The following is a 23,014-nucleotide window of genomic DNA, read 5'->3' as shown; positions in this document are numbered from 1 at the left end:
CTCCTTGCATTAAAGAAAATGACTTACAGCATTAGTTAATCTTTTTTAGTCAACTCTCCATCCTAGAAAAACTATTTTCAAAGTCAAAAATTTTAGTAATTAGAATTTAAACAACTATTCTAATGCAACATCGTTTGTAACGTTCATTTTCATTGGATAATGTCACCAATTTTCATGGCATCAATTCACAATTGATGCTATGTAAAATAGCCGCAAGGGCAAACGTCATATGATATATCTTAAATGTATGATTTAACGATGTCTTCTGTCAGTTTCAATAGAATGGAGATACCAATATTGAATTTTAAGCTCCGAATCAATCAATTAGTGATTTGTTGGTTGCAAATCCGTGTTTACTAGTTCCGCTAACATGTTGCCAGTAAACTTAATTTGCTACCATCAAATCACCAATTGATGCCGTCAGAGCTTAAAATTCAATAGTAACCTCCTAAATCTATCAACCTAAAATTAAATTCTACTCATTACACTCATAAGCTCTTTGAAGATGTAACATATAGTACTTTTTTCCTGTGGTGCAACAAGGCATCTCAATAAAAAGAGGTCAAAATCCTGCTATAAATACTGCAGAAGTGACTTGTGCCAACCATAATTCAAGTTTGATTGTAAAACTGAAACATGGTAAGGGCAAATAGTACCCTCAATACGGGTTGGTAAATAGTTGCATCTTTTCTAGCCTCAGGCTGCATTACTAGAATGATCCTCATCCTTCATATTCAAAGTTCTGCTCCGATGAGAACCCATTACTTCTGCAAAATATCTTTGTTCATAAAATTACAAATTCATATTAGGTTTCCATTCAAGTTCCTTTATATACATCTGGATTCAACTGATTTGACTTACCAAAGTCAAAGTCAAACAAACTTCTGTTGTACTCTAAATAATCAATGGTGAGAGACAAACTTTGGTCACATGGGTTCAGTAGAAGGTGCACATCTATGTTACGGTTCAGTTCCTCTGTGTACACACAACACTTGACACCAGTACAACTACTGGTCACTTGGCAGGTTACATTGTCATGGAGCATTGGCTTGTCTATGGTCAATGGACAACCTGTAACAAAAATTTAAAAACAAGATATAGCTAATACTGTCTAGTTTTAAATATTCAGTAACCTTGATTTGAGATGTGAAATGCCAAAATGGTTTATTTCCTGAGGTGCAATGTAGCATCTCAATGAAAAGACTTGGCATACTTTTAAACTTTAGTTTTACTTTACATATTGCTGTGTGTTTGTTTTTCTACACTAGCTAGAGGTATAGAGGGAGGGTTGAGATCTCACAAAACATTTTTAACCCTGCCACATTTTTTAGCCTGTCCCAAGTCAGGCCTTTGTTAGTCTTGTAAGATTTTTAAATTCTATTTCATAAATATATTTCGGAGTTTAGTATGACGTCCATTATCACTGAACTATTACACATTTTTGTTTAGGGGCCAGATGAACCATGCCTCTATGTGTGGGATTATCTTGCTGTGTTGAAGACCAATTGGTAGTCTTCAATGTTTTTCTGCTCTTTGGTCAGGTTGTTGTCTCTTTGACACATTCCAAATTTCTGTTCTCAATTTAATTATTAATTAGAAAATACATTACATGGAACATATCCAGCATAAAAAAAGTTACAACTGCTGTTCTTCATCCTAATGTTACTACCTACCTCCTGATTGCCAGCCCTGTGAAGCTATGTTACACTGTGGTTCCTTCATATACTTGGCTATTTTCATATCACTCATGAGAAGAGAAGCAGCATATTCTGGTAGTTCATCAAATGTACCCAATCCTTTACTAGCCTTCCAATCTGTCACTGAAAATCCTGCAAATATAATTTTCATAAAGAGATGATGACACAACTTAACCGAAATTCTATATCAAAAGGTCATCATATCACCTTCAATTTGGGGCAAGTATTTAAAGCATTTATGCTTTAGTACAGCGTAACTTGCAGAGGTTTAGCTAGCTAGAAAACCAGGTTTAAGCAACCATTTTCTAGATTAGGAAATCCCTGTACCGAATCAGGAATATTACAGCTGTTTACCATTTGGTAAATTTGCTTTTGCTATTGATATTGACATTTTATAAAGGACTTCCTGTTTTGAATTTCCCTTTAGAGTGTGATATTTTCATTATTTTACTTTTTGCATATTGACTGTGGTACATTGTATATTGTAAACCTACTTATTTTTGCAGAAACAAGTTTTCATGCTTAGTCATTTCTAGTGGCTTTTTGGCAATTTTTTCTAAAAATCTAAGTTTGATAAATTTCTTGACAAAGTGTATTAGCATTAATTTTGCACTTGTGGTTTTCAGTAACTATCAAACTCATAAGCTGGTTAAACTTTAGACTACCTGCAACTATTCATTGAAGTGGAAAATTAAAAGCAATCTACCAGAAAACTTTTTAAAAATTCAACCAAAACTGAAAGTAATGTCTTTTTATCATAAAAATTCCACAATTTGCACTTTCTGATTTTAAAATGAACAGAACCCATTCAAGTTTACATGTTATAAATTATTAAGTTACCTGGAATGGCAAACTGTCCAGTGGATGTACATGTAGGTTTGTCTATCTTGAGACTACTAGCTACTACTCTCTGTACAGTACAATCAGCATTGGCCTCTAAACATACACTCAGTGTTACTGTCAACAAGAAGGAACCATCAATTGGTAATTCCTCTATCTGGTAGCTGAAATGTACACAATCTTATTTTATATCCACACTCTTTAATTCCTTTTTCTAGTATCATATTCTGCTATGTATTTCAAACAGCCCTGGTGATAATTCTCTAGAAGTTTAAACTTGAAAGTAATTTTTCTGGATTACTGTTATATAAAAAAAAATGCTCCCCTCATTAAAATTTCATATCTTTAATCTTTAAACATATATCTTCATCTAGCATGATTTCACATTCTGATTCAACAGCCAATCAGATAGCATCAGAAACACAAACTTTCTTAATGAATTCAAAGATTTCATGTTATGACAAAGCTTTTTCTTTTTGTTCATGTTGTAAATGTTTGTTGCAGTTTCATTTCTTTTGGCAGAATATGATGTTTTTACAAAAAAATTAACACTTACTCCATTTTGAAGACACCATTTATGTAGAACTTATCTTGTGTACCTGAAATATATCAAGAAACATCTTTTATATATACAGGAGATATCATTTGTTTAATTCACGGAAAAAGAAACTGCAATTTTTAATAGAACTATAGCATTATTAATTCAAAAACTAATCTCTATAAATACCTTGTTTTGCAAAGATTGTATGTTCAGACAAAAAGTTTTAGAAAAATTCCTGAGTAGCAGTAACTGAAAGATATTTCGTCTTTTCTCTTTTTGCTAATTCATTTGCATATCATTTTGTTATCTTATTATTCATGCAATGATTCATCAATTGTATTCCTAATTTATCTAACTTACCAAACTTGTAAGTCAAGAGATTCTGTTCATATTCCAGACCTTCAATGGCAACAGTCAATTTGTATTTACAAGCATCAACAGATATTTTGTATAAGAATGACCTTCCAATGACAGAGGCATCTACACAACACTGGAACCCTGTACAATCTGGTAACGTATAACAGGTTGTCTCTGTTGGTTTGATATATTCCAGTGTCAGGGACTGAGTAGTACAACCTGTTAACAATAGAAATCAGAATTTATAATCCAGTCTCGATGTATTTTATTTTCTGTTTAAGAATCTAGGATTATGGGTGATTTCTGTGATCATACATCAAATTGAAAATAAAGTTACCTCATTGACTACATACACATTGTTTTAAAAGCGGTTGACCAATCACAAAATTTTGGTGTACAAGTCAATTTTGAAATATTACAATTCCTTAGATGCTGAAATGACTAATTGAACATTAAACTGATTTTTACTCATTTTTTTATTTGCAGTATCTTTTTAATATGTTTGTCTATTAATGAAAAAAAAAAACCATTATAAATATATTTTTTTTAATTGAAAAGTAATTTGCATCAAGAAGAGGCCCTCTCGCAAGCCAACATTTGAAGTACTAGTGATACATTTGCATTTATCATATATATATATATATAGGTCCATATGGGGGCTCCTATAACCGGTCTTTACAAGCTCTTTTCTTTGACAACTATTAATATACCGTCCATCCATCCATCATATGTTGTACAAAATGGTGAAGTCGGTTTGTTACAAGACTGTTCCAGTAGATACTGTGACAAACTGGCTGTATTCAACACCTGCTGTACAAAATAGCTAGGTAGTGTGGTCACTTCCACTAAATTATATTGCCCTTACCTTTCATCCATCCATCGTAAGTGGTACCAAATGGTGAAGTCAGTCTGTTACATGATTGCTCCAGTAGATATTGTGACACACTGGCTGTATTCAAAACCTGCTGTACAAAGTAGCTTGGAAGTGTGGTCACTTCAGTTAATTGATAAGTCTGTATCATTGCCTCTAAGGAGAATCCTAAAAAATAACAATGGATTTAATAGCACATAATTTACCTAATGATATCACAATGTTAGTGACTTTCTACATGGACTTTATTTCCTCTAACAATAATGAGTGTAAAACATGATACTACCACATTACGTTAACAGGAACAATTTGTAAAACAAACTGTAGACACAGAATTGTGATGAACAGAAAAATATGATTTATAAATTTTGCTTATAAATAGACACTAATGATGCTCTAGACACATTCATTTAGTGGTGGTATGAAAATGACTTCCAAATCAGTGAGAGAAAAAATGTTACACCAATGAGTTATTTCCCTTTTGCAATGGGAAATCTTTTTTATTCTGTCTAAAATATTTCAGCTGAACTTGATGCTATTTTTTTCATCTATCAAATATTTCTTGTTTTCTGAAAATTCTCATACTTGTAGATATAACCACATTCTTAGCATTGTTGTAAATATTAGTCCAAAAATGCATGATTGCATTGCAAACTAAAGCTATTCATTCTAGATCACAGATTTTTTTCTTACCAATTATATATGTAGGACTCTAAAGTGCGGTGGTCACCCTAAAGTGCGATGGTCTACGCTAAAGTATGATGGTGTATCACGCTAAAGTGCGATGGTTGTTTGTTCGCTAAAGTACAATGGTGTATTACGCTAAAGTGGGATGGACCAACAAGTTTAGAAGACCAACCACGTAATTTCTACTAAAAAGTTAAGTAAAGTGTCAAAAAATTCTATATTTCCTCTTAATAATTTTTTAAAATTCGGGCGTAAAAAATATTCGAATAATTGGTGTCGCTTGCCGTCCACACAGTCTATCACTGATGTGAACACCTCCCCTTACAGACGTCATTGTAAATTACAAATACAAAACAAAAGTTCATTGTCGGCATACATAAATTTATTTGCCTCCGAGCTATCTCCATTTTCGTATTGAGTAAAAAATACTTGTTATTTTTCCTGCAATGTACTACAAACAAAATTTTTAGCCGACAATTTACAATTTACCCATGAAAACATGAACCTTTATTTTACCAACGTTAATTTTCAATTAAATTGACAATATTTAAACGTGAACCGCAAAGTAAGCTGCAACATAAATAATGGTTCATATGTATCTGTTCACTTCAAACAGAAGCAAAATACATACGTTTGTGTATACTATTTTGTATTTATAGTAAAATGGTCGACTGCAAGACATAACTCCTTCTTCCAGCACCCGAAAAAAAAAAAACATATTTGCTTCAGCTGACAAAGTCAGATTTGGTTTAAAATAATTAAGTCATGGACATTTGGTCTACAAGATGTTAATCAAACTTAATATTCTTAAAATTGATCTTACAGCATGTACATTTTTGGTTTGTATAAAAGACTGTAAACGTCATAATCCAACTGCGTTTCTTATGTCTATACTTTCGCGGACCATCAGACATTAGCGTATGTAGGCATAACACTTTAGCAAAGGCCATTGCACCTTAGCGGGACCATCATACTTTAGCGTCCCCATCGCACTTTAGAGTCCTACATACCTATATATAAACTTTTTTTAAATAATAAACCATACATATCTTTTAAGTTTATAAACTTCATTTTTTTAAGCTTGGGAATTTTAAATATACTGGCCATGAGCATCACTGAAGACTTATTTATTGTTGAATGGCCATCTGGTGAGGAAAAATAAGTATCATTTTATATTATTATACTTCACGTAAAAATGCCATATTTTGATTGGCTGATACGAGGGTGTTTATTTACTCTATCACATGGAAGAGAGGGTGACAATTTTTTTTAATGTTTGACTGTCAAAATAAAAAAATAAAACTCTTGTTGTTTTTAGCTCACCTGGCCTAAAAGGCCATGTGAGCTTTCTCATCACTTGGCGTCCGTCGTCGTCGTCGTCTGTCGTCGTTAACAATTTTTCAAACATCTTCTCCTCTGAAGCCATCTTGAATATTATTATAGATGAAGATAAACTGTAAATTGTTCATCATATTTGCTAACTTTAAAAAATCTTCTTCTCTGAAACTACTGAATGGATTTGGATGAAACTTAGCATGATAGTTCCTTAGATTATCCTGCACAAAGTGTGTGCTTCGATTTTTGATCCGTCAAAAAACATGGCCGCCCTTACTTTAAATAGAACATAGGGGTCAAATGCAGTTTTTGGCTTATATCTCAAAAACGAAAGCATTTAGAGCAAATCTGACATGGGGTAAAAATGTTCATTAGGTCAACATCTATCAGCCCTGAAATTTTCAGACTAATCAAACAAACCATTGTTGGGTTGCTGCCACTTAATTGGTAATTTTAAGGAAATTTTGCAGTTTTTGGTCATTATCTTGAATATCATTATAGATAAAGATAAACTGTAAACAGCAAAAATGATCATCAAAGTAAGATCTACAAATAGGTTAATATGACCAAAATTGTCAATTGACCCCTTAAGGGGTAAATGTCCTTTAATGACAATTTTTCACAATTTGTTCATCATATTTGCTAACTTTAAAAAATCTTCTCCTCTGAAACTACTGAATGGATTTGGATGAAACTTAGCATGATAGTTCCTTAGATTATCCTGCACAAAGTGTGTGCTTCAATTTTTGATCCGTCAACAAACATGGCCGCCCTTACTTTAAATAGAACATAGGGGTCAAATGCAGTTTTTGGCTTATATCTCAAAAACGAAAGCATTTAGAGCAAATCTGACATGGGGTAAAAATGTTCATTAGGTCAACATCTATCAGCCCTGAAATTTTCAGACTAATCAAACAAACCATTGTTGGGTTGCTGCCACTTAATTGGTGATTTTAAGGAAATTTTGCAGTTTTTGGTCATTATCTTGAATATCATTATAAAGATAAACTGTAAACAGCAAAAATGATCAGCAAAGTAAGATCTACAAATAAGTTAAATATGACCAAAATTGTCAATTGACCCCTTAAGGGGTAAATGTCCTTTAATGACAATTTTTCACAATTTGTTCATCATATTTGCTAACTTTAAAAAATCTTCTCCTCTGAAACTACTGAATGGATTTGGATGAAACTTAGCATGATAGTTCCTTAGATTATCCTGCACAAAGTGTGTGCTTCGATTTTTGATCCGTCAAAAAACATGGCCGCCCTTACTTTAAATAGAACATAGGGGTCAAATGCAGTTTTTGGCTTATATCTCAAAAACGAAAGCATTTAGAGCAAATCTGACATGGGGTAAAAATGTTCATTAGGTCAACATCTATCAGCCCTGAAATTTTCAGACGAATCAAACAAACCATTGTTGGGTTGCTGCCACTTAATTGGTAATTTTAAGGAAATTTTGCAGTTTTTGGTCATTATCTTGAATATCATTATAAAGATAAACTGTAAACAGCAAAAATGATCAGCAAAGTAAGATCTACAAATAAGTTAAATATGACCAAAATTGTCAATTGACCCCTTAAGGAGTTATTGTCCTTTAATGACAATTTTTTCACAATTTGTTCATCATATTTGATAACTTTAAAAAATCTTCTCCTCTAAAACTACTCAACCAAACTTCAACTGAATGATCAGTAGGGTGTATAAAATAAAGTTTGTGTTTTATTTTCTATTTTGTCTAAAAACATGGCCGTCATGGCTAAAAATAGAACACAGGGTAAAATGCAGTTTTTGGCTTATATCTAAAAAAACTCCAGCATTTAGAGCAAATAAGACTAGAAGTTAAAATATTTATTAGGTGTTCATTAGGTGAAGGTCTACCTGTCCTGAAATTTTCAATTTGCAATTTGCAAAAAAAATAATTTGTTGTGCTACTTCCAAAAAATAGAAAATATTCTGACCAGAAAAAAAACCATGTCCCCCTACAAGTTAAATGGTCCATGCCTAACTGTTATTAATGAAATCATTTAACTGTTTTGCTGTTATTGGAGCCCCTTGCCCCTTCTCAGCAGTGGAATAAATCCAAATCATGAATGAAGAAATTCGAAAGAATAACAATTTAATAATGTAACAATAACAATTTTATTGTTAAAATTCTTTTATTGTAACTATAATGTAATAAAAATAACGTCCTGCCGCTCTTCTTGTATGCATTTTATATTAGAAGGAAACGTGTATACATGGTAGAACTTGTATTTCTCTCCGGCGCTCTCGAACGCGTCCAGGTTGTTTTTAGTGTGACCGACCGGAAACAGTCTTTCCGTAACTTGATGGTAAGAAATATTACTGCATTCAGCCTTTTGAAAATATTTTCCTTAATATTAGTAAATCTTAGTGTTGTTGTTCATCCAGCATTGTTGGTATTGTTTCTCCATCGATCTATAAAGACTTTTTGTTTCGATTTTCACCGCTAGTTTTCTTATATTCAGGAAAAATAATTAAAACATTGGAAGCACGCGTGTACGTTATTTTTTGTATATCTCTGTCAGATTCAGTGGTCAAAGTTAACTTTTTTAGTTTTGGTCTATTTTTTTTAATACTTTATGCATTAGGTCAACTATATTTGGTGTATGAAAATATTTTAAGATCTATATGTCGGTAACGCAGGTTTTATTTGAACTTGACCTCATTTTCACAGTCCATTGCTAAGTTTTAAGTGTTTGTGTTTTGGTCTCATTTTCTTTATTTATAAACAGTAAGTCATATATATTTGTAATATTGAAGAATTGTTAGCTGTACATGTTTGCCTGGCATGGTTCAATATGTTCAATAAGGCATTGTTTACCAGGTGAGCGATTCAGGCTCTTGAGAGCCTCTTGTTTCTAATACCCGTAACGTTTTTATGTACGTGATGTCATAGAAAATACTTTTAAAATAGAATTAATCTGTAAAAGACTATTATGATAGGAAATTCAGTATAATAAATTAAATAACACATAGCTGAGAGGGTGATAGAGCAGATTGGTCCCCCTCGAAAAAGCATGGTCAACCTTGGCATCGCCGCGGTTGACAATGTTTTCTTAGGGTAACAATCTGCTCTATCACCCTCTCAGCTATGTGTTATTTATATAATGTTAACCTTTCTTCCGATTCTTAATCTAAACAATGAGTTATTAAAAATTATCATTGAAATATTCAGATAAAACACTGACAATTTAATTTAAGAGAACTTTCTCACAATTCCAAGTTTCATCTGAGGTTCAGTTTCAATTTCTTTTTGTCCTTTAAAAATAATAAATGACCACTTGCAAGAAACCTGGTTAACACATTAAATGTTTATACTGTACTATAAAGTATATTTTCCTGCATACCTGTTACAACAAAATCACTGGAGAAGTCACAAGTTTTCTTGTGTAGTAAAGTGTTGACAAAAATGTTCACAGGTCCAACTTCACATGCTCCTGACGACTCGAAACATACACTCAAGTTCATGTTCACCAAGTACAGATTCTCACTTGGTAAATTATTGATGATGAAACTAAAATTGTTTAAAAAAAATAATAATTATACATTGTAAAATTGAGAATGGAAATGGGGAATGTGTCAAAGAGACAACAACCCGACCAAATAAAAAACAACAGCAGAGGGTCACAAACAGGTCTTCAATGTAGCGAGAAATTCCCGCACCCGGAGGCGTCCTTCAGCTGGCCCCTAAACAAATATATACTAGTCCAGTGATAATGAACGCCATACTTATTTCCAAATTGTACACAAGAAACTAAAATTAAAATAATACAAGACTAACAAAGGCCAGAGGCTCCTGACTTGGGACAGGCGCAAAAATGCGGCGGGGTTAAACATGTTTGTGAGATCTCAACCCTCCCCCTATACCTCTAACCAATGTAGAAAAGTAAACGCATAACAATACGCACATTAAAATTCAGTTCAAGAGAAGTCCGAGTCTGATGTCAGAAGAGGTAACCAAAGAAAATAAACAAAATGACAATAATACATAAATAACAACAGACTACTAGCAGTTAACTGACATGTACGTGTTTTCATCCAAAGCCAAGAATTTTGAATTGATGAAATCATTTGTCAGAGGACTACATGTTGATAGTATGATGATGACATTGCATAATTTGTGTAATTGAGGATTTCAGTTTAAAAACTTATATAGACTAGCTAAAACAATTTTTTTTAGGATTCTTTGTTCATAGTTTTAATTGATTACAGAAGCGCGTAAGTGTACAGAAAAAAATCTAATTTTCACAAAGAGGGTTAAATGTTTGCTTGTATTTATGTCATAAATTGACAAGAATTTAATACAATCTTCAAGATATCTTCATTAAAAAATTAGATGTTACACATTGTAAAATAATTACAAAAATTTAGTAAAAATGATAACTTACTCAATTCTAACAATTCCTATCAGCCAAACTTGCCACAAATCTCCTAAAATATAATTAAACATAAAGTGCTTATCAGATCCATGTCATAACAAAACTCTTTAAACTTTAATACACTTATATAGCTTAAGCATCTATTGCAATCTTTAATGTTTCAGCAAGAGACATATTACATGACAGTAATTCTAGGCTGCATTTTCTTGATAAAAATCAGTAGGACTAACTGCAGGTGTTATTTACTTCAGGTCTAGTTAAACTTGTTGCAGGTAGTCAATCTGATTTTCCAAGACTATACCTCATAAAATTTGAGTTAAACTTACATCCTAATTGATATTATTACACAACTAGAGGCTCTTTAGAGCCTGTGTCGCTCACCTTGGTCTTGTGCATATTAAACAATGGACACGGATAAATTCATGACATAATTGTGTTTTGGTGATAGTGATGTGTTTGTAGATCTTACTTTACTGAGCATTCTTGTTGCTACAATTATCTCTATCTATAATGAACTTGGCCCAGTAATTACAGTGGAAAATATTTTCAAAAAATTTACAAAAATTTATGAAAAATGTTAAAAATTAACTGTAAAGGGCAATAACTCCTTAAGGGGTCAATTGACTATTTTGGTCATGTAAACTTATTTGTAGATCTTATTTTGCTGAACATTATTGCTGTATACAGTTTATCTCTATCTATAATAATATTCAAGATAATAACAAACTAGAGGCTCTAAAGAGCCTGTGTCGCTCACCTTGGTATATGTGAATATTAAACAAAGGAAGCAGATGGATTCATGACAAAATTGTGTTTTGGTGATGGTGATGTGTTTGTACATCTTATTTTACTGAACATTCTTGCTGCTTACAATTATCTCTATCTATAATGATCTTGGCAAAGTAGTTTCAGTGGAAAATGTTAGTAAAAATTTACAAATTTTATGAAAATTGTTAAAAATTGACTATAAGTTTAGTTTACTTTAATTTGGCCCAGTAGTTTCAGAGAAGAAGACTTTTGTAAAAGATTACTAAGATTTACGAAAAAAATGGTTAACAAGAGGCTGTCACAACGACAGCAAACCGGATTTATTAATATTTATTTGTGTCCTGGCAATATCACAAGAACCATTACTGATGAATGGTGAAAGTGAAAATCGTCAATATCAAATTTGACCTCCATTTTGTCATCAGTATCAACATCTTAAAATTTGAAAAGCTTAGATTGAATGGTTCATGAGTAAATGCAACAACGTGAATGGAAACGCCATTTCACAATCTTTCAAGAACCATAACTCCTGAACGGTAAAAGTCAAAATCGTCATTATTGAACTTGACCTCTAATTTGCCATCAGTAACAACATATAAAAATTTCAAAAGCTTTGGTTGAATGGTTCATGAGAAAATGCACGGACACGACTGGAAACACCATTTTTCAATCTTTCAAGAACCATAACTCCTGAACGGTAAAAGTCAAAATCGTCATTATTGAACTTGACCTCTATTTTGTCATCAGTAACAACATATTAAAATTTGGGAAGCTTTGGTAAAACAGTTCATGCGTAAATGCACGAACACGACTGGAAACACCATTTTTCAATCATTCAAGAACCATAACTCCTGAACGGTAAAAGTCAAAATCGTCATTATTAAACTTGACCTCCATTTTGTCATCAGTAACAACATATTAAAATTTGGGAAGCTTAGGTAGAACAGTTCATGCGTAAATGCACGGACACGACTGGAAACTCCATTTTTCAATCTTTCAAGAACCATAACCGCCGCCCGCCGTACATCCCCAAATCAATAACCGACATTTTTGTCACAAAAATCCGGTTAAAAATTGACTATAAAGGGCAATAACTCCTTCAGGGGTAAACTGACCATTTTGGTCATGCTGACTTATTTGTAAATCTTACTTTGCTGAACATAATTGCTGTTTACAGTTTATCTCTATCTATAATAATATTCAAGATAATAACCAAAAACAGCAAAATTTCCTTAAAATTACCAATTCAGGGGCAGCAACCCAACAACAGGTTGTCTGATTCATCTGAAAATTTCAGGACAGATAGATCTTGACCTGATAAACACTTTAACCAGATGTCAGATTTGCTCTAAATGCTTTGATTTTTGAGTTATAAGCCAAAAACTGCATTTTACCCCTATGTTCTATATTTAGCCGTGGCGGCCATCTTGGTTGGATGGCCAGGTCACCGGACACATTTTTTAAACTACATACCCCAAAGATGATTGTGGCTAAGTTTGGATTAATTTAGCCCAGTAGTTTCAGAGGAGAAGATTTTTGTAAAAGATTACTAAGATTTATGTGACCAAGTTTGATTAAATTTGGCCCAGTAGTTTTAGAGGAGAAGATTTTTGTAAAAGTTAACGACGACGACGGACAACGGACCACGCCGGACGCCGGACGCAAAGTGATGGGAAAAGCTCACTTGGCCCTTTGGGCCAGGTGAGCTAATAAAAACGGCAAAATTTCCTTAAAATTACCAATTCAGGACAGTAACCTAACAACTGCTTGTCCGATCCATGTGAAAACATCAGGGCAGATAGATCTTGACCTAATAAACAATTAAACCCTGTCAGATTTTCTCTTAATGCTTCGGTTTTTGAGTTATAAGCCAAAAACTGCATTTTACCCCTATGTTCTATTATTAGCCGTGGCAGCCATTTTGGTTGATTGGCCAGGTCACGCCACACATTTTTTAAACAAGTTACCCCAATGATGATTGTGGCCAAGTTTAGTTTACTTTAATTTGGCCCAGTAGTTTCAGAGAAGAAGACTTTTGTAAAAGATTACTAAGATTTACGAAAAAAATGGTTAACAAGAGGCTGTCACAACGACAGCAAACCGGATTTATTAATATTTATTTGTGTCCTGGCAATATCACAAGAACCATTACTGATGAATGGTGAAAGTGAAAATCGTCAATATCAAATTTGACCTCCATTTTGTCATCAGTATCAACATCTTAAAATTTGAAAAGCTTAGATTGAATGGTTCATGAGTAAATGCAACAACGTGAATGGAAACGCCATTTCACAATCTTTCAAGAACCATAACTCCTGAACGGTAAAAGTCAAAATCGTCATTATTGAACTTGACCTCTAATTTGCCATCAGTAATAACATATAAAAATTTCAAAAGCTTTGGTTGAATGGTTCATGAGAAAATGCACGGACACGACTGGAAACACCATTTTTCAATCTTTCAAGAACCATAACTCCTGAACGGTAAAAGTCAAAATCGTCATTATTGAACTTGACCTCTATTTTGTCATCAGTAACAACATATTAAAATTTGGGAAGCTTTGGTAAAACAGTTCATGCGTAAATGCACGAACACGACTGGAAACACCATTTTTCAATCATTCAAGAACCATAACTCCTGAACGGTAAAAGTCAAAATCGTCATTATTAAACTTGACCTCCATTTTGTCATCAGTAACAACATATTAAAATTTGGGAAGCTTAGGTAGAACAGTTCATGCGTAAATGCACGGACACGACTGGAAACTCCATTTTTCAATCTTTCAAGAACCATAACTCCTGAACGGTAAAAGTCAAAATCCCCATTATTGGACTTGATTTCCATTTTGTCATCAGTAACAACATATTAAAATTTGGAAAGCTTAGGAAGAACAGTTCATGCCTAAATGCAGGGACACGACTGGAAACTCCATTTTTCAATCTTTCAAGAACCATAACTCCTGAACGGTAAAAGTCAAAATCGCCATTATTAAACTTGACCTTCATTTAGTTGTCAGTAACAACATATTAAAATTTTAAAAGCTTTGGTTGAACGGTTCATGAGTTAATGCACGGACAACATTTGATTCCCGCCCGCCCGACCGACCGCCCGCCCGCCGTACATCCCCAAATCAATAACCGACATTTTTGTCACAAAAATCCGGTTAAAAATTGACTATAAAGGGCAATAACTCCTTCAGGGGTAAACTGACCATTTTGGTCATGCTGACTTATTTGTAAATCTTACTTTGCTGAACATAATTGCTGTTTACAGTTTATCTCTATCTATAATAATATTCAAGATAATAACCAAAAACAGCAAAATTTCCTTAAAATTACCAATTCAGGGGCAGCAACCCAACAACAGGTTGTCTGATTCATCTGAAAATTTCAGGACAGATAGATCTTGACCTGATAAACACTTTAACCAGATGTCAGATTTGCTCTAAATGCTTTGGTTTTTGAGTTATAAGCCAAAAACTGCATTTTACCCCTATGTTCTATTTTTAGCCATGGCAGCCATCTTGGTTGGTTGGCCGGGTCACGCCACACATTTTTTAAACTAGATATCCCAAAGATGATTGTGGCCAAGTTTGGATTAATTTGGCCCAGTAATTTCAGAGGAGAAGATTTTTTTAAAAGATAACTAAGATTTACGAAAAATGGTTAAAAATTTACTATAAAGGTCAATAACTCCTAAAGGGGTCAACTGACCATTTTGTTCATGTCGACTTCTTTGTAAATCTTACTTTGCTGAACATTATTACTGTTTACAGTTTATCTCTATCTATAATAATATTCAAGATAATAGCCAAAAACAGCAAAAATTCCCTAAAATTACCAGTTCAGGGGCAGCAACCCAATAACGGGTTGTCGGATTCATCTGAAAATTTGAGGGCAGATAGATCTTGACCTGATAAACAATTTTATCCCATGTCAGATTTGCTCTAAATGCTTTGGTTTTTGAGTAATAAGCCAAAAACTGCATTTTACCCTTATGTTCTATTTTTAGCCATGGCGGCCATCTTGGTTGGTTGGCCGGGTCATGCCACACAATTTTTAAACTAGATACCCCAATGATGATTGTGGCCAAGTTTGGTTTAATTTGGCCCAATAGTTTCAGAGGAGAAGATTTTTGTAAAAGTTAACGACGACGGACGACGGACGACAGACGCCAAGTGATGGGAAAAGCTCACTTGGCCAGGTGAGCTAAAAATTACAAATTTAATGGATTCCTAATGAAAGAGTTTCATTAGTAATCCATTAAATTTGTAATTTTTGTGTAATAGTATCAATTTTAACAAATACATTTAGAAGGTAAAATTCATTAGATGAACAGTAACTGTTCAAGGTTTATCTTTTCCTAAAAGAAGGTCCTTTAAACGTGTAATTGTTTAATAGTCCGATCGATTTGTGAAACAATTGCTCAGAAGGTGGTAAAAGCATTAAACTTTGCAGAGTTTTAGTTTAGGTCATAATAAACATTTATAGCTATGGACCCATTTCTAAAAATCAAAATGGCGGCTTTGGGCGGCCATTTTAAAATGGCTACCTGAAAATTTATGATAAAATAAGAATAAAATTTGTAAAAAACAATTGACTTTACCTTTTGGTATGAAACTTGGTATATTTATCACTTGTGATAAGGACTATAATCTTAGGACATCAGGTATTGAATTAATGGCGGCCATTTTGAATGTTGGCCATTTTGAAAACAAAATTTTTTTTTTTTTTTTTTGCTGTTGTATTTTATTTTATCATTTGCATTTAAACTAATGAACTGATATATATTTAAATTTAGCTTATCAAATCATTCTTATATTGCTATTTGTATTTGGTATTCACCATGTGGTCAAATAAGCACTATTTGACCATAAACGAAATGAAGGTATATAATGCATAATTTCTTGTAATTACAGATTTGCCTAAATAACATTGACAACAGAATATAACATATAGATATATGACCACACTATGTCGAAAAAGATAAAACTTGTAGATATTGAAAACGCTGGAAACACTGTAAAACCTAGTAGTGAACATATAGACTGGAATGAATGTATGATCTGTCAAGAGAGAACACACGAGGACCTACAATGCCCAGCAGATAACAAAAAAATAAACATTGACATCGGAGCTGGTTATCAATCCTTTGATGCTATCATACACAGATGCTGTGCATTGAATTGGTTTCCCTCATCAATCGACTTGGAACAGTTAAATGAAAGCGACGGAATTGCACAAACACTTCAAAATCATAAGGCCAAATGGCACAAATCGTGTCGGAACAAATATTCAGACCTAAAAATATCTCGTAAAGAAAAACGAAAGCAAACGCCTGAAACTGAAGATACATCGAATGATTTTGCCAGTAAAGTCACAAGACAGAGTTGTGGTGATTTAACAAGAGCATCACCTGAAGGGTGTTTTTTCTGTGGAGATATATCCGATGATCTGCACGATGCCTCGACATTCATGATCGACAAAAGAGTACGAGAATGTGCCCTTGAACTACAGGACACTGTTCTTCTAGCCAAATTAAGTATTGGGGACTTGATATCACAGGAGGCCAAGTATCATGCCAAATGTTTGATAAAACTTTACAACAAGGCAAAAAGACAGACTCCAAAGACTAAAAAAGAAAACCAAGAATCTGTAATTCATGGAATTGTGCTTGCCGAATTGATTGAATATATTGACGGTTCACGGTCTGAAACAGATATTTTACCAATCTTCAAACTTGCCGATCTGGCTAAATTGTATAGTAAACGCATTGAGCAACTCGGAATTGTGATTGCAGGAAAGATCAATACGACACATCTGAAAAATCGTATACTAGCTGCCATACCAGATCTGCAGGCGCACAAGCAAGGTAGAGACGTTCTCTTAATTTTCAACGATGACGTAGGTGAAGCTCTGAAACAAGCAACTTCTTATAGTTGCGACGATGAAGGACTCATTATAGCCAAAGCGGCCAAAATAGTTCGAAGAGATATGTTTGATACTCGATATAGCTTTAAAGGGACATTCACTGAGAGCTGTCAACACGAATCAGTTCCTCAGACATTAGTATCTTTAGTGAGAATGATTCTAGGTGGGCCAAATATCGAGACACAGTCTAGTAATGTTGTTGAGTCACAGACAACACTTACCATATCTCAGTTGTTACAGTTTAATTCTGCAGTTCGTCGACGAAAGAGTACAGCTGCAACATATCACACCTCAGACAGAGAGCCTCCGCTACCCATATATTTGGGTATGGTCATTCATGCAGAAACGAGAAAAAGAGACCTTGTAGATAAACTATACAATTTAGGACTCAGTATCTCGTATGACAGAGTGATGAATATATCAACAGCTATGGGGAATTCTATTTGCGAGATGTTCAAAGACGATGATGTAGTCTGTCCTGCTAAACTACGTTGCGATGTATTCACGACAGCAGCAGTTGATAACATTGATCATAATCCTAGTTCCACTTCGGCTAAGGGTTCTTTGCATGGAACTGCCATTTCTCTTTTCCAACACCCGAGTCAGGACAATTATGGTACAGTTAGAGCAATGACATCTATAATTGAAAATGTGAAACGAGACACTATAAAACCATTACCAGAAAGATACTCAGTAGTTCCACCAGTTGTACTGCCTAAAGAGCCAACAGCTATTCCATCTGTAGATAGCCTGCTGTTCAGTGAATGTTGTTTCTTCTCTGGTGCACAGCAATTAGAGTATAGGTATTTCATATACAAAGATCATAATCATAAGTATCATAATTTAATAGTAACTACTTGTATATCAGAATACGGCGAGAGCAATGCTTGTACATATATTCATATAATAATAACTATAAACAACAAGTATGTATATATATGTTATATTTCGATTACAGCTACTACTACGCTTCAACTTCTTGCACAGCATTTACTCATTCACTAACCTTCCATCATAATCATCTCTTATTGATTACAAACATATGTAGTCAAAACCATAATAACCACTTGAAGGGAACAACCATTTGTTTTTTATTGACTAGATGCCAATTTAAATAATTTATACAGGACTAACCCTGTATTTTGATTATTTAAAGTTTACAATTTTTTAGACTGAACATAATAGGATAAGATAATTGGTCATATAGCCCCCACAAAAATACAAATGGTTGCTCCCATCGATCTGCTTATACTTACCGTTCACACCTATGCTATAGACATGCAGAACACATTCTAAATATTTATATTATCATACATGATGGCAACATTTTTGCAGCCTACAAGACACATATTGAAATCTTCGAAGGATTAAAAATATGCATGTATTTAATATTTCTGATTTGCAGATGGCTTAATCATGTACGTCAGGAGATAGAAGATGATGACACAGATAACAAGAATGTGACATGGTCTGCATTTCATGCAAATCTTTCTCAGACTCATGCAGTTGAATTACCACCTTTAGACATTAGTTCAGTTTTGCCATTGTTTCAGGAGGAAGCCAAGTCCACTGCAATGATTCGCCACTCGATGACAATTATTAAAGAGTGTGTGTCTTTCTTGAACCCAGGACAAATACCAGTCATGGCATGTGATCAACCTCTGTATGCCCTTGCTAAAAACATTCAGTGGAATTGGCCTGCAAGATATGGGGAAAATCATATTGTGATAATGTTTGGTGGTCTACATATTGAAATTGCTGCTTTGAGAACAATTGGAGATTGGCTACAAAATAGTGGATGGGTGAATGCTTTGAGCCAGTCAAACGTTGCATCTGCTGGAACAGCAGAATCATTCCTCAAAGCATCCCATGTGACCCGAACTCGACATGCACATCAAGTGACTGCTTGTTCCTTACATATGCTAATGCATAAAGCCTACAGACAATATTTAGACACAGTTGATGATCAAGCGGAAAACACTATCAGCTTCGAAGAGTGGAAAGAAAGGAGAGAAATTGAGAGCCCTTTGTTTCATTTCTGGTCACTTACCTTGAAGCTGGAACTGATCATTCTTATATTTGTTCGATCTCTCCGTGAAGGGAATTTCACCCTGTACAAAGACTCTCTCACTATGTTGATACCTTGGTTTTTCGCGTTAGATCACCCTAATTACGCTCGATGGCTTCCTATTCATGTTCGGGATATGTTTGCATTGGACACAATAGCACCCAGTATTGCTACAGAATTTGAGAGCGGACATTTCGTTGTTCACAAAACGCACAGCACATTCTCTGCCATAGCCATTGATCATGCTCATGAACAGAACAACAAGCTAGTAAAGGGTGAAGGTGGAGTTATTGGACTAACAGAGAATGCATCTCAACTTCTTCGATGGATGGTGTGTGGTCCAGAAATGGCTCGTGCGGTCAATGAATTCGAGTTATCACAAGAACTGATTAAGCATGAACAAAGTAAAGGTCCAAATGTTAGACACCATGAACAGGTTGAAAGTAAGCAGAAGGCTTTTGTGAAACAAGTTATAGCATTGACAGCTACAATAGAGGAAATGGGAAATCCGTTTTTGGAGGAATCAGAAGATCTTTTAGTATTGGACACACGTGACATAGTAGATCCAAAAGTTGCAAATACAGTTAGAAATATTGAACAAATAGGGAATGATAAGTACCATGAGTACGTGAGGGAACGTCTTGACAAGAGGACAACACCACTATCCGATCCAATTAAACAAAATAAATTACACCTCTTCAGTCGCCAGGAATTGAGAAGTGAATCAAAGGAAAAAAGACAAATTAGCTCCTTAAAGCAGAATTGCTCTTTATTTTCCCAGTTGTATGTGTCTTGCCAGGTTCGTGATAGTGATCTGGATGAGTTTTTTCGTCATGAGAACCAAGCTTACCCACCTTCACTGTCCCAGTTTGGTCAGTTGAGACTTGGTTCCAAGTCTGATTTGTTAGTGCCATTAGAGAAAATGTGCGTAATTGTTACTGAGATTCCTGATGTAGATGCCATTATTTTAGACGGAGCTGTTATTGTTAATATACTGAAGCCTAGGTTTTGCAAAACCTTTGAGGATTACTCTAAGCAAGTTTTCCTTCCTCATATTAATAATTATTTGAAGTCATGCAGTCGGATAGATGTTATATGGGATGAATACCGTCAGGACAGCTTGAAGGCATCAACTCGTGGCAAGCGAGGAAAAGGTATCAGAAGACGTGTGCAGGCAGATTCTACTATTCCTGGTAATTGGGAGTCATTTCTAAGAATTGACGACAACAAGACAGAGTTATTTGCCTATCTAGCGGAACAGCTATTGACGCTTACTCCAAGTGTTCAGACGACAGTAGTTTCAACAAAGGGAAGCGAAGTTATTTGCAACAAACCAGATAAGAATAAAGGCAACCTATCACCGTGCAATCATGAAGAGGCGGACACTCGTATATTGTTACATGTTGCAGATGCGGTGAAAAGTGGAATTCAGAAAATTATGATTAGAACCGTTGACACCGACGTTGTTGTAATTGCAGTGTCAGCAGTGCACAAGTTGAACATAACGTCCTTATGGATGGCATTTGGAGTTGGAAAAAACTTCAGGTACATCCCTGTTCATGAAATAGCTCTATTTATGGGGCCTTCTAAGTCCAATGCACTTCTGTTCTTCCACGCATTTAGTGGTTGTGACCAAGTTTCATCATTTTCGAATCGTGGAAAGAAAACTGCATGGGACACATGGTTATCCTTTAATGTAGTGACTGAAGATTTCAAACTATTGAGTGATAAACCAAATGAAGACTGTGTTAACGAAGCTGTTTTAAACATTGAGCGTTTTGTCGTTTTGATGTATGACAGGACTAGCGAGTGCTTGGGTGTAGATGCAGCAAGAAAAGATCTATTCACGAGAAAAGGACGATCTATAGAAAACATTCCTCCAAGCTCTGCCGCATTACACCAACACATAAAGAGAGCTGCTTACCAAGCAGGATTTTGTTGGGGACAAGCTCTTGTTAAACTCCAAGAATCACCATCGCCTTCCATCTGGGGTTGGAAGCGAAACAAAGAAGGGCTATGGGAACCATTCTGGACATCGCTACAACAAGCGTCAGAGTCCTGTGCTGAACTTATAAAATGTGGATGTAAAAGTGAAAACGGTTGCAGAGGTCGATGTAAATGTGTAAAGGCATCATTAAGTTGTACTGCTCTGTGTAAATGTGGCGGACAATGTGATAGGGATTGAAATACAGGGATTGCTATTATATCAATTGACAAAACTTTTTCTTCTCATTTATTTTGTGATTTTTATGATGTCATTGAGAACATATGAGCAATTGAGTTCGTTATGACATTCATTATTGTATGATATGACACAAATTATACTGACATTATGCCAATGGAGGTTTATTAAAGTTTTTTGTCAGATTAACAATACTAAACAAATGTTTATTTTCATCGACTTCGATTTTGAAGGTCAACCTATTTTGGCTTAAAAAAAATCAGATTTTTTTCAAATCGAACACATCTCTTTAGGCGTATAACTAATTTTTATCAACAAAATTGAATGTTGTTCTACTCAAATACGTATTATCACTTTATTTTCCAAGTTTCAAGACAATAACTTGAGTAATAAAATTTTCATGAATTTTTTAAGTATTTTTTTCAAATTCAACGTCCGCCATTTTTAAAATGGCCACCACTCCCGCAAATGTCAATTTCCAGAGTGGGTCCATAGCTGAAAATGTTCTCCATCACCTTTACTACAACTATGCAAAATTTCATGCTTTTACCACATTGTGAGCAATTTTGCTTAAAATCTGCACAAATCGACTGGACTATAAGTCATTCCCTGTCAGCTGAAATAAATGGGACTAATAACACCCATTTTTGGTTCTATTCTGTGATTAAGTTCTTTTTCCCCTAAATTCTTACCATATTGTTTTTCCAGTAGTCCCACATTGAAGTTCATTTTTTCTATCTGTACCATCATACGAGCATGGCAGGGGTCAATATCTACAGCAGCATGGAAACTCCTGCCAAGTCTTGGTGAGAAAATACTACAGTCTACAGCAGTACAATGTGGCTGGAGAGTACAATTAGCTGCAGGAGAAATGTCTGGTAACTCTACCATACCCAATTCACATTCTGAAATTATAAAATAATATCATGGATTTTAACTATTTTTCATTTCACTGTTTGAATATAATCGCTTATGACTAAAATCAGAAGACTTTTTCCTCATTATGCTAAAAGGACAACAGTTACTGAAACAATTTTTATTCTAACAACAACCAGCTTCTCAACAGGAATAATTCAAAAAGAGTTTATCTGTTGCAATACACCTTATAGCTTTTTGGAAATCTGAAAGGCTTATACTTTAACGTCATACAACAATAACTTTCCATTGTGGCGTCAGATATGTTCTATTATGATGTCAAAGTTTTACTGAAACTTTTGTAATGTCCAGTAATGGCAGACAAATATCGATAAGGTGTTTATTTTGCTAGTAGGTGACATCTATCTTTCTTTTTTCTATTCAGAAAAAAAATTCTTTTATTTCTTAATAACAACAA

At 34.3% G+C, this 23,014-nt stretch overlaps 1 protein-coding gene across 1 annotated transcript in view; it reads right to left on the bottom strand.

The window, feature by feature from the left end:
• LOC143057544 (uncharacterized) overlaps positions 1-23,014 on the bottom strand; it is a 194,004-nt gene that overhangs the window by 1,740 nt on the left and 169,250 nt on the right. The window contains exons 114-122 of the mRNA XM_076230855.1: positions 22,374-22,586; positions 10,743-10,785; positions 9,702-9,868; positions 4,301-4,474; positions 3,439-3,654; positions 3,094-3,136; positions 2,538-2,701; positions 1,674-1,829; positions 862-1,071 (exon numbers count right to left, since the gene is read on the bottom strand). Of these exons, the coding sequence (XP_076086970.1) occupies positions 862-1,071; positions 1,674-1,829; positions 2,538-2,701; positions 3,094-3,136; positions 3,439-3,654; positions 4,301-4,474; positions 9,702-9,868; positions 10,743-10,785; positions 22,374-22,586 (1,386 nt within the window). The remainder of the gene's footprint in view (positions 1-861; positions 1,072-1,673; positions 1,830-2,537; positions 2,702-3,093; positions 3,137-3,438; positions 3,655-4,300; positions 4,475-9,701; positions 9,869-10,742; positions 10,786-22,373; positions 22,587-23,014) is intronic.

The sequence above is a fragment of the Mytilus galloprovincialis genome, chromosome 13 (assembly GCF_965363235.1).
Source record: "Mytilus galloprovincialis chromosome 13, xbMytGall1.hap1.1, whole genome shotgun sequence".
NCBI lineage: Eukaryota > Metazoa > Mollusca > Bivalvia > Mytilida > Mytilidae > Mytilus > Mytilus galloprovincialis.
Note: the sequence above shows the minus strand (reverse complement) of the source record. Positions and strands in the feature narration are given on the sequence as shown.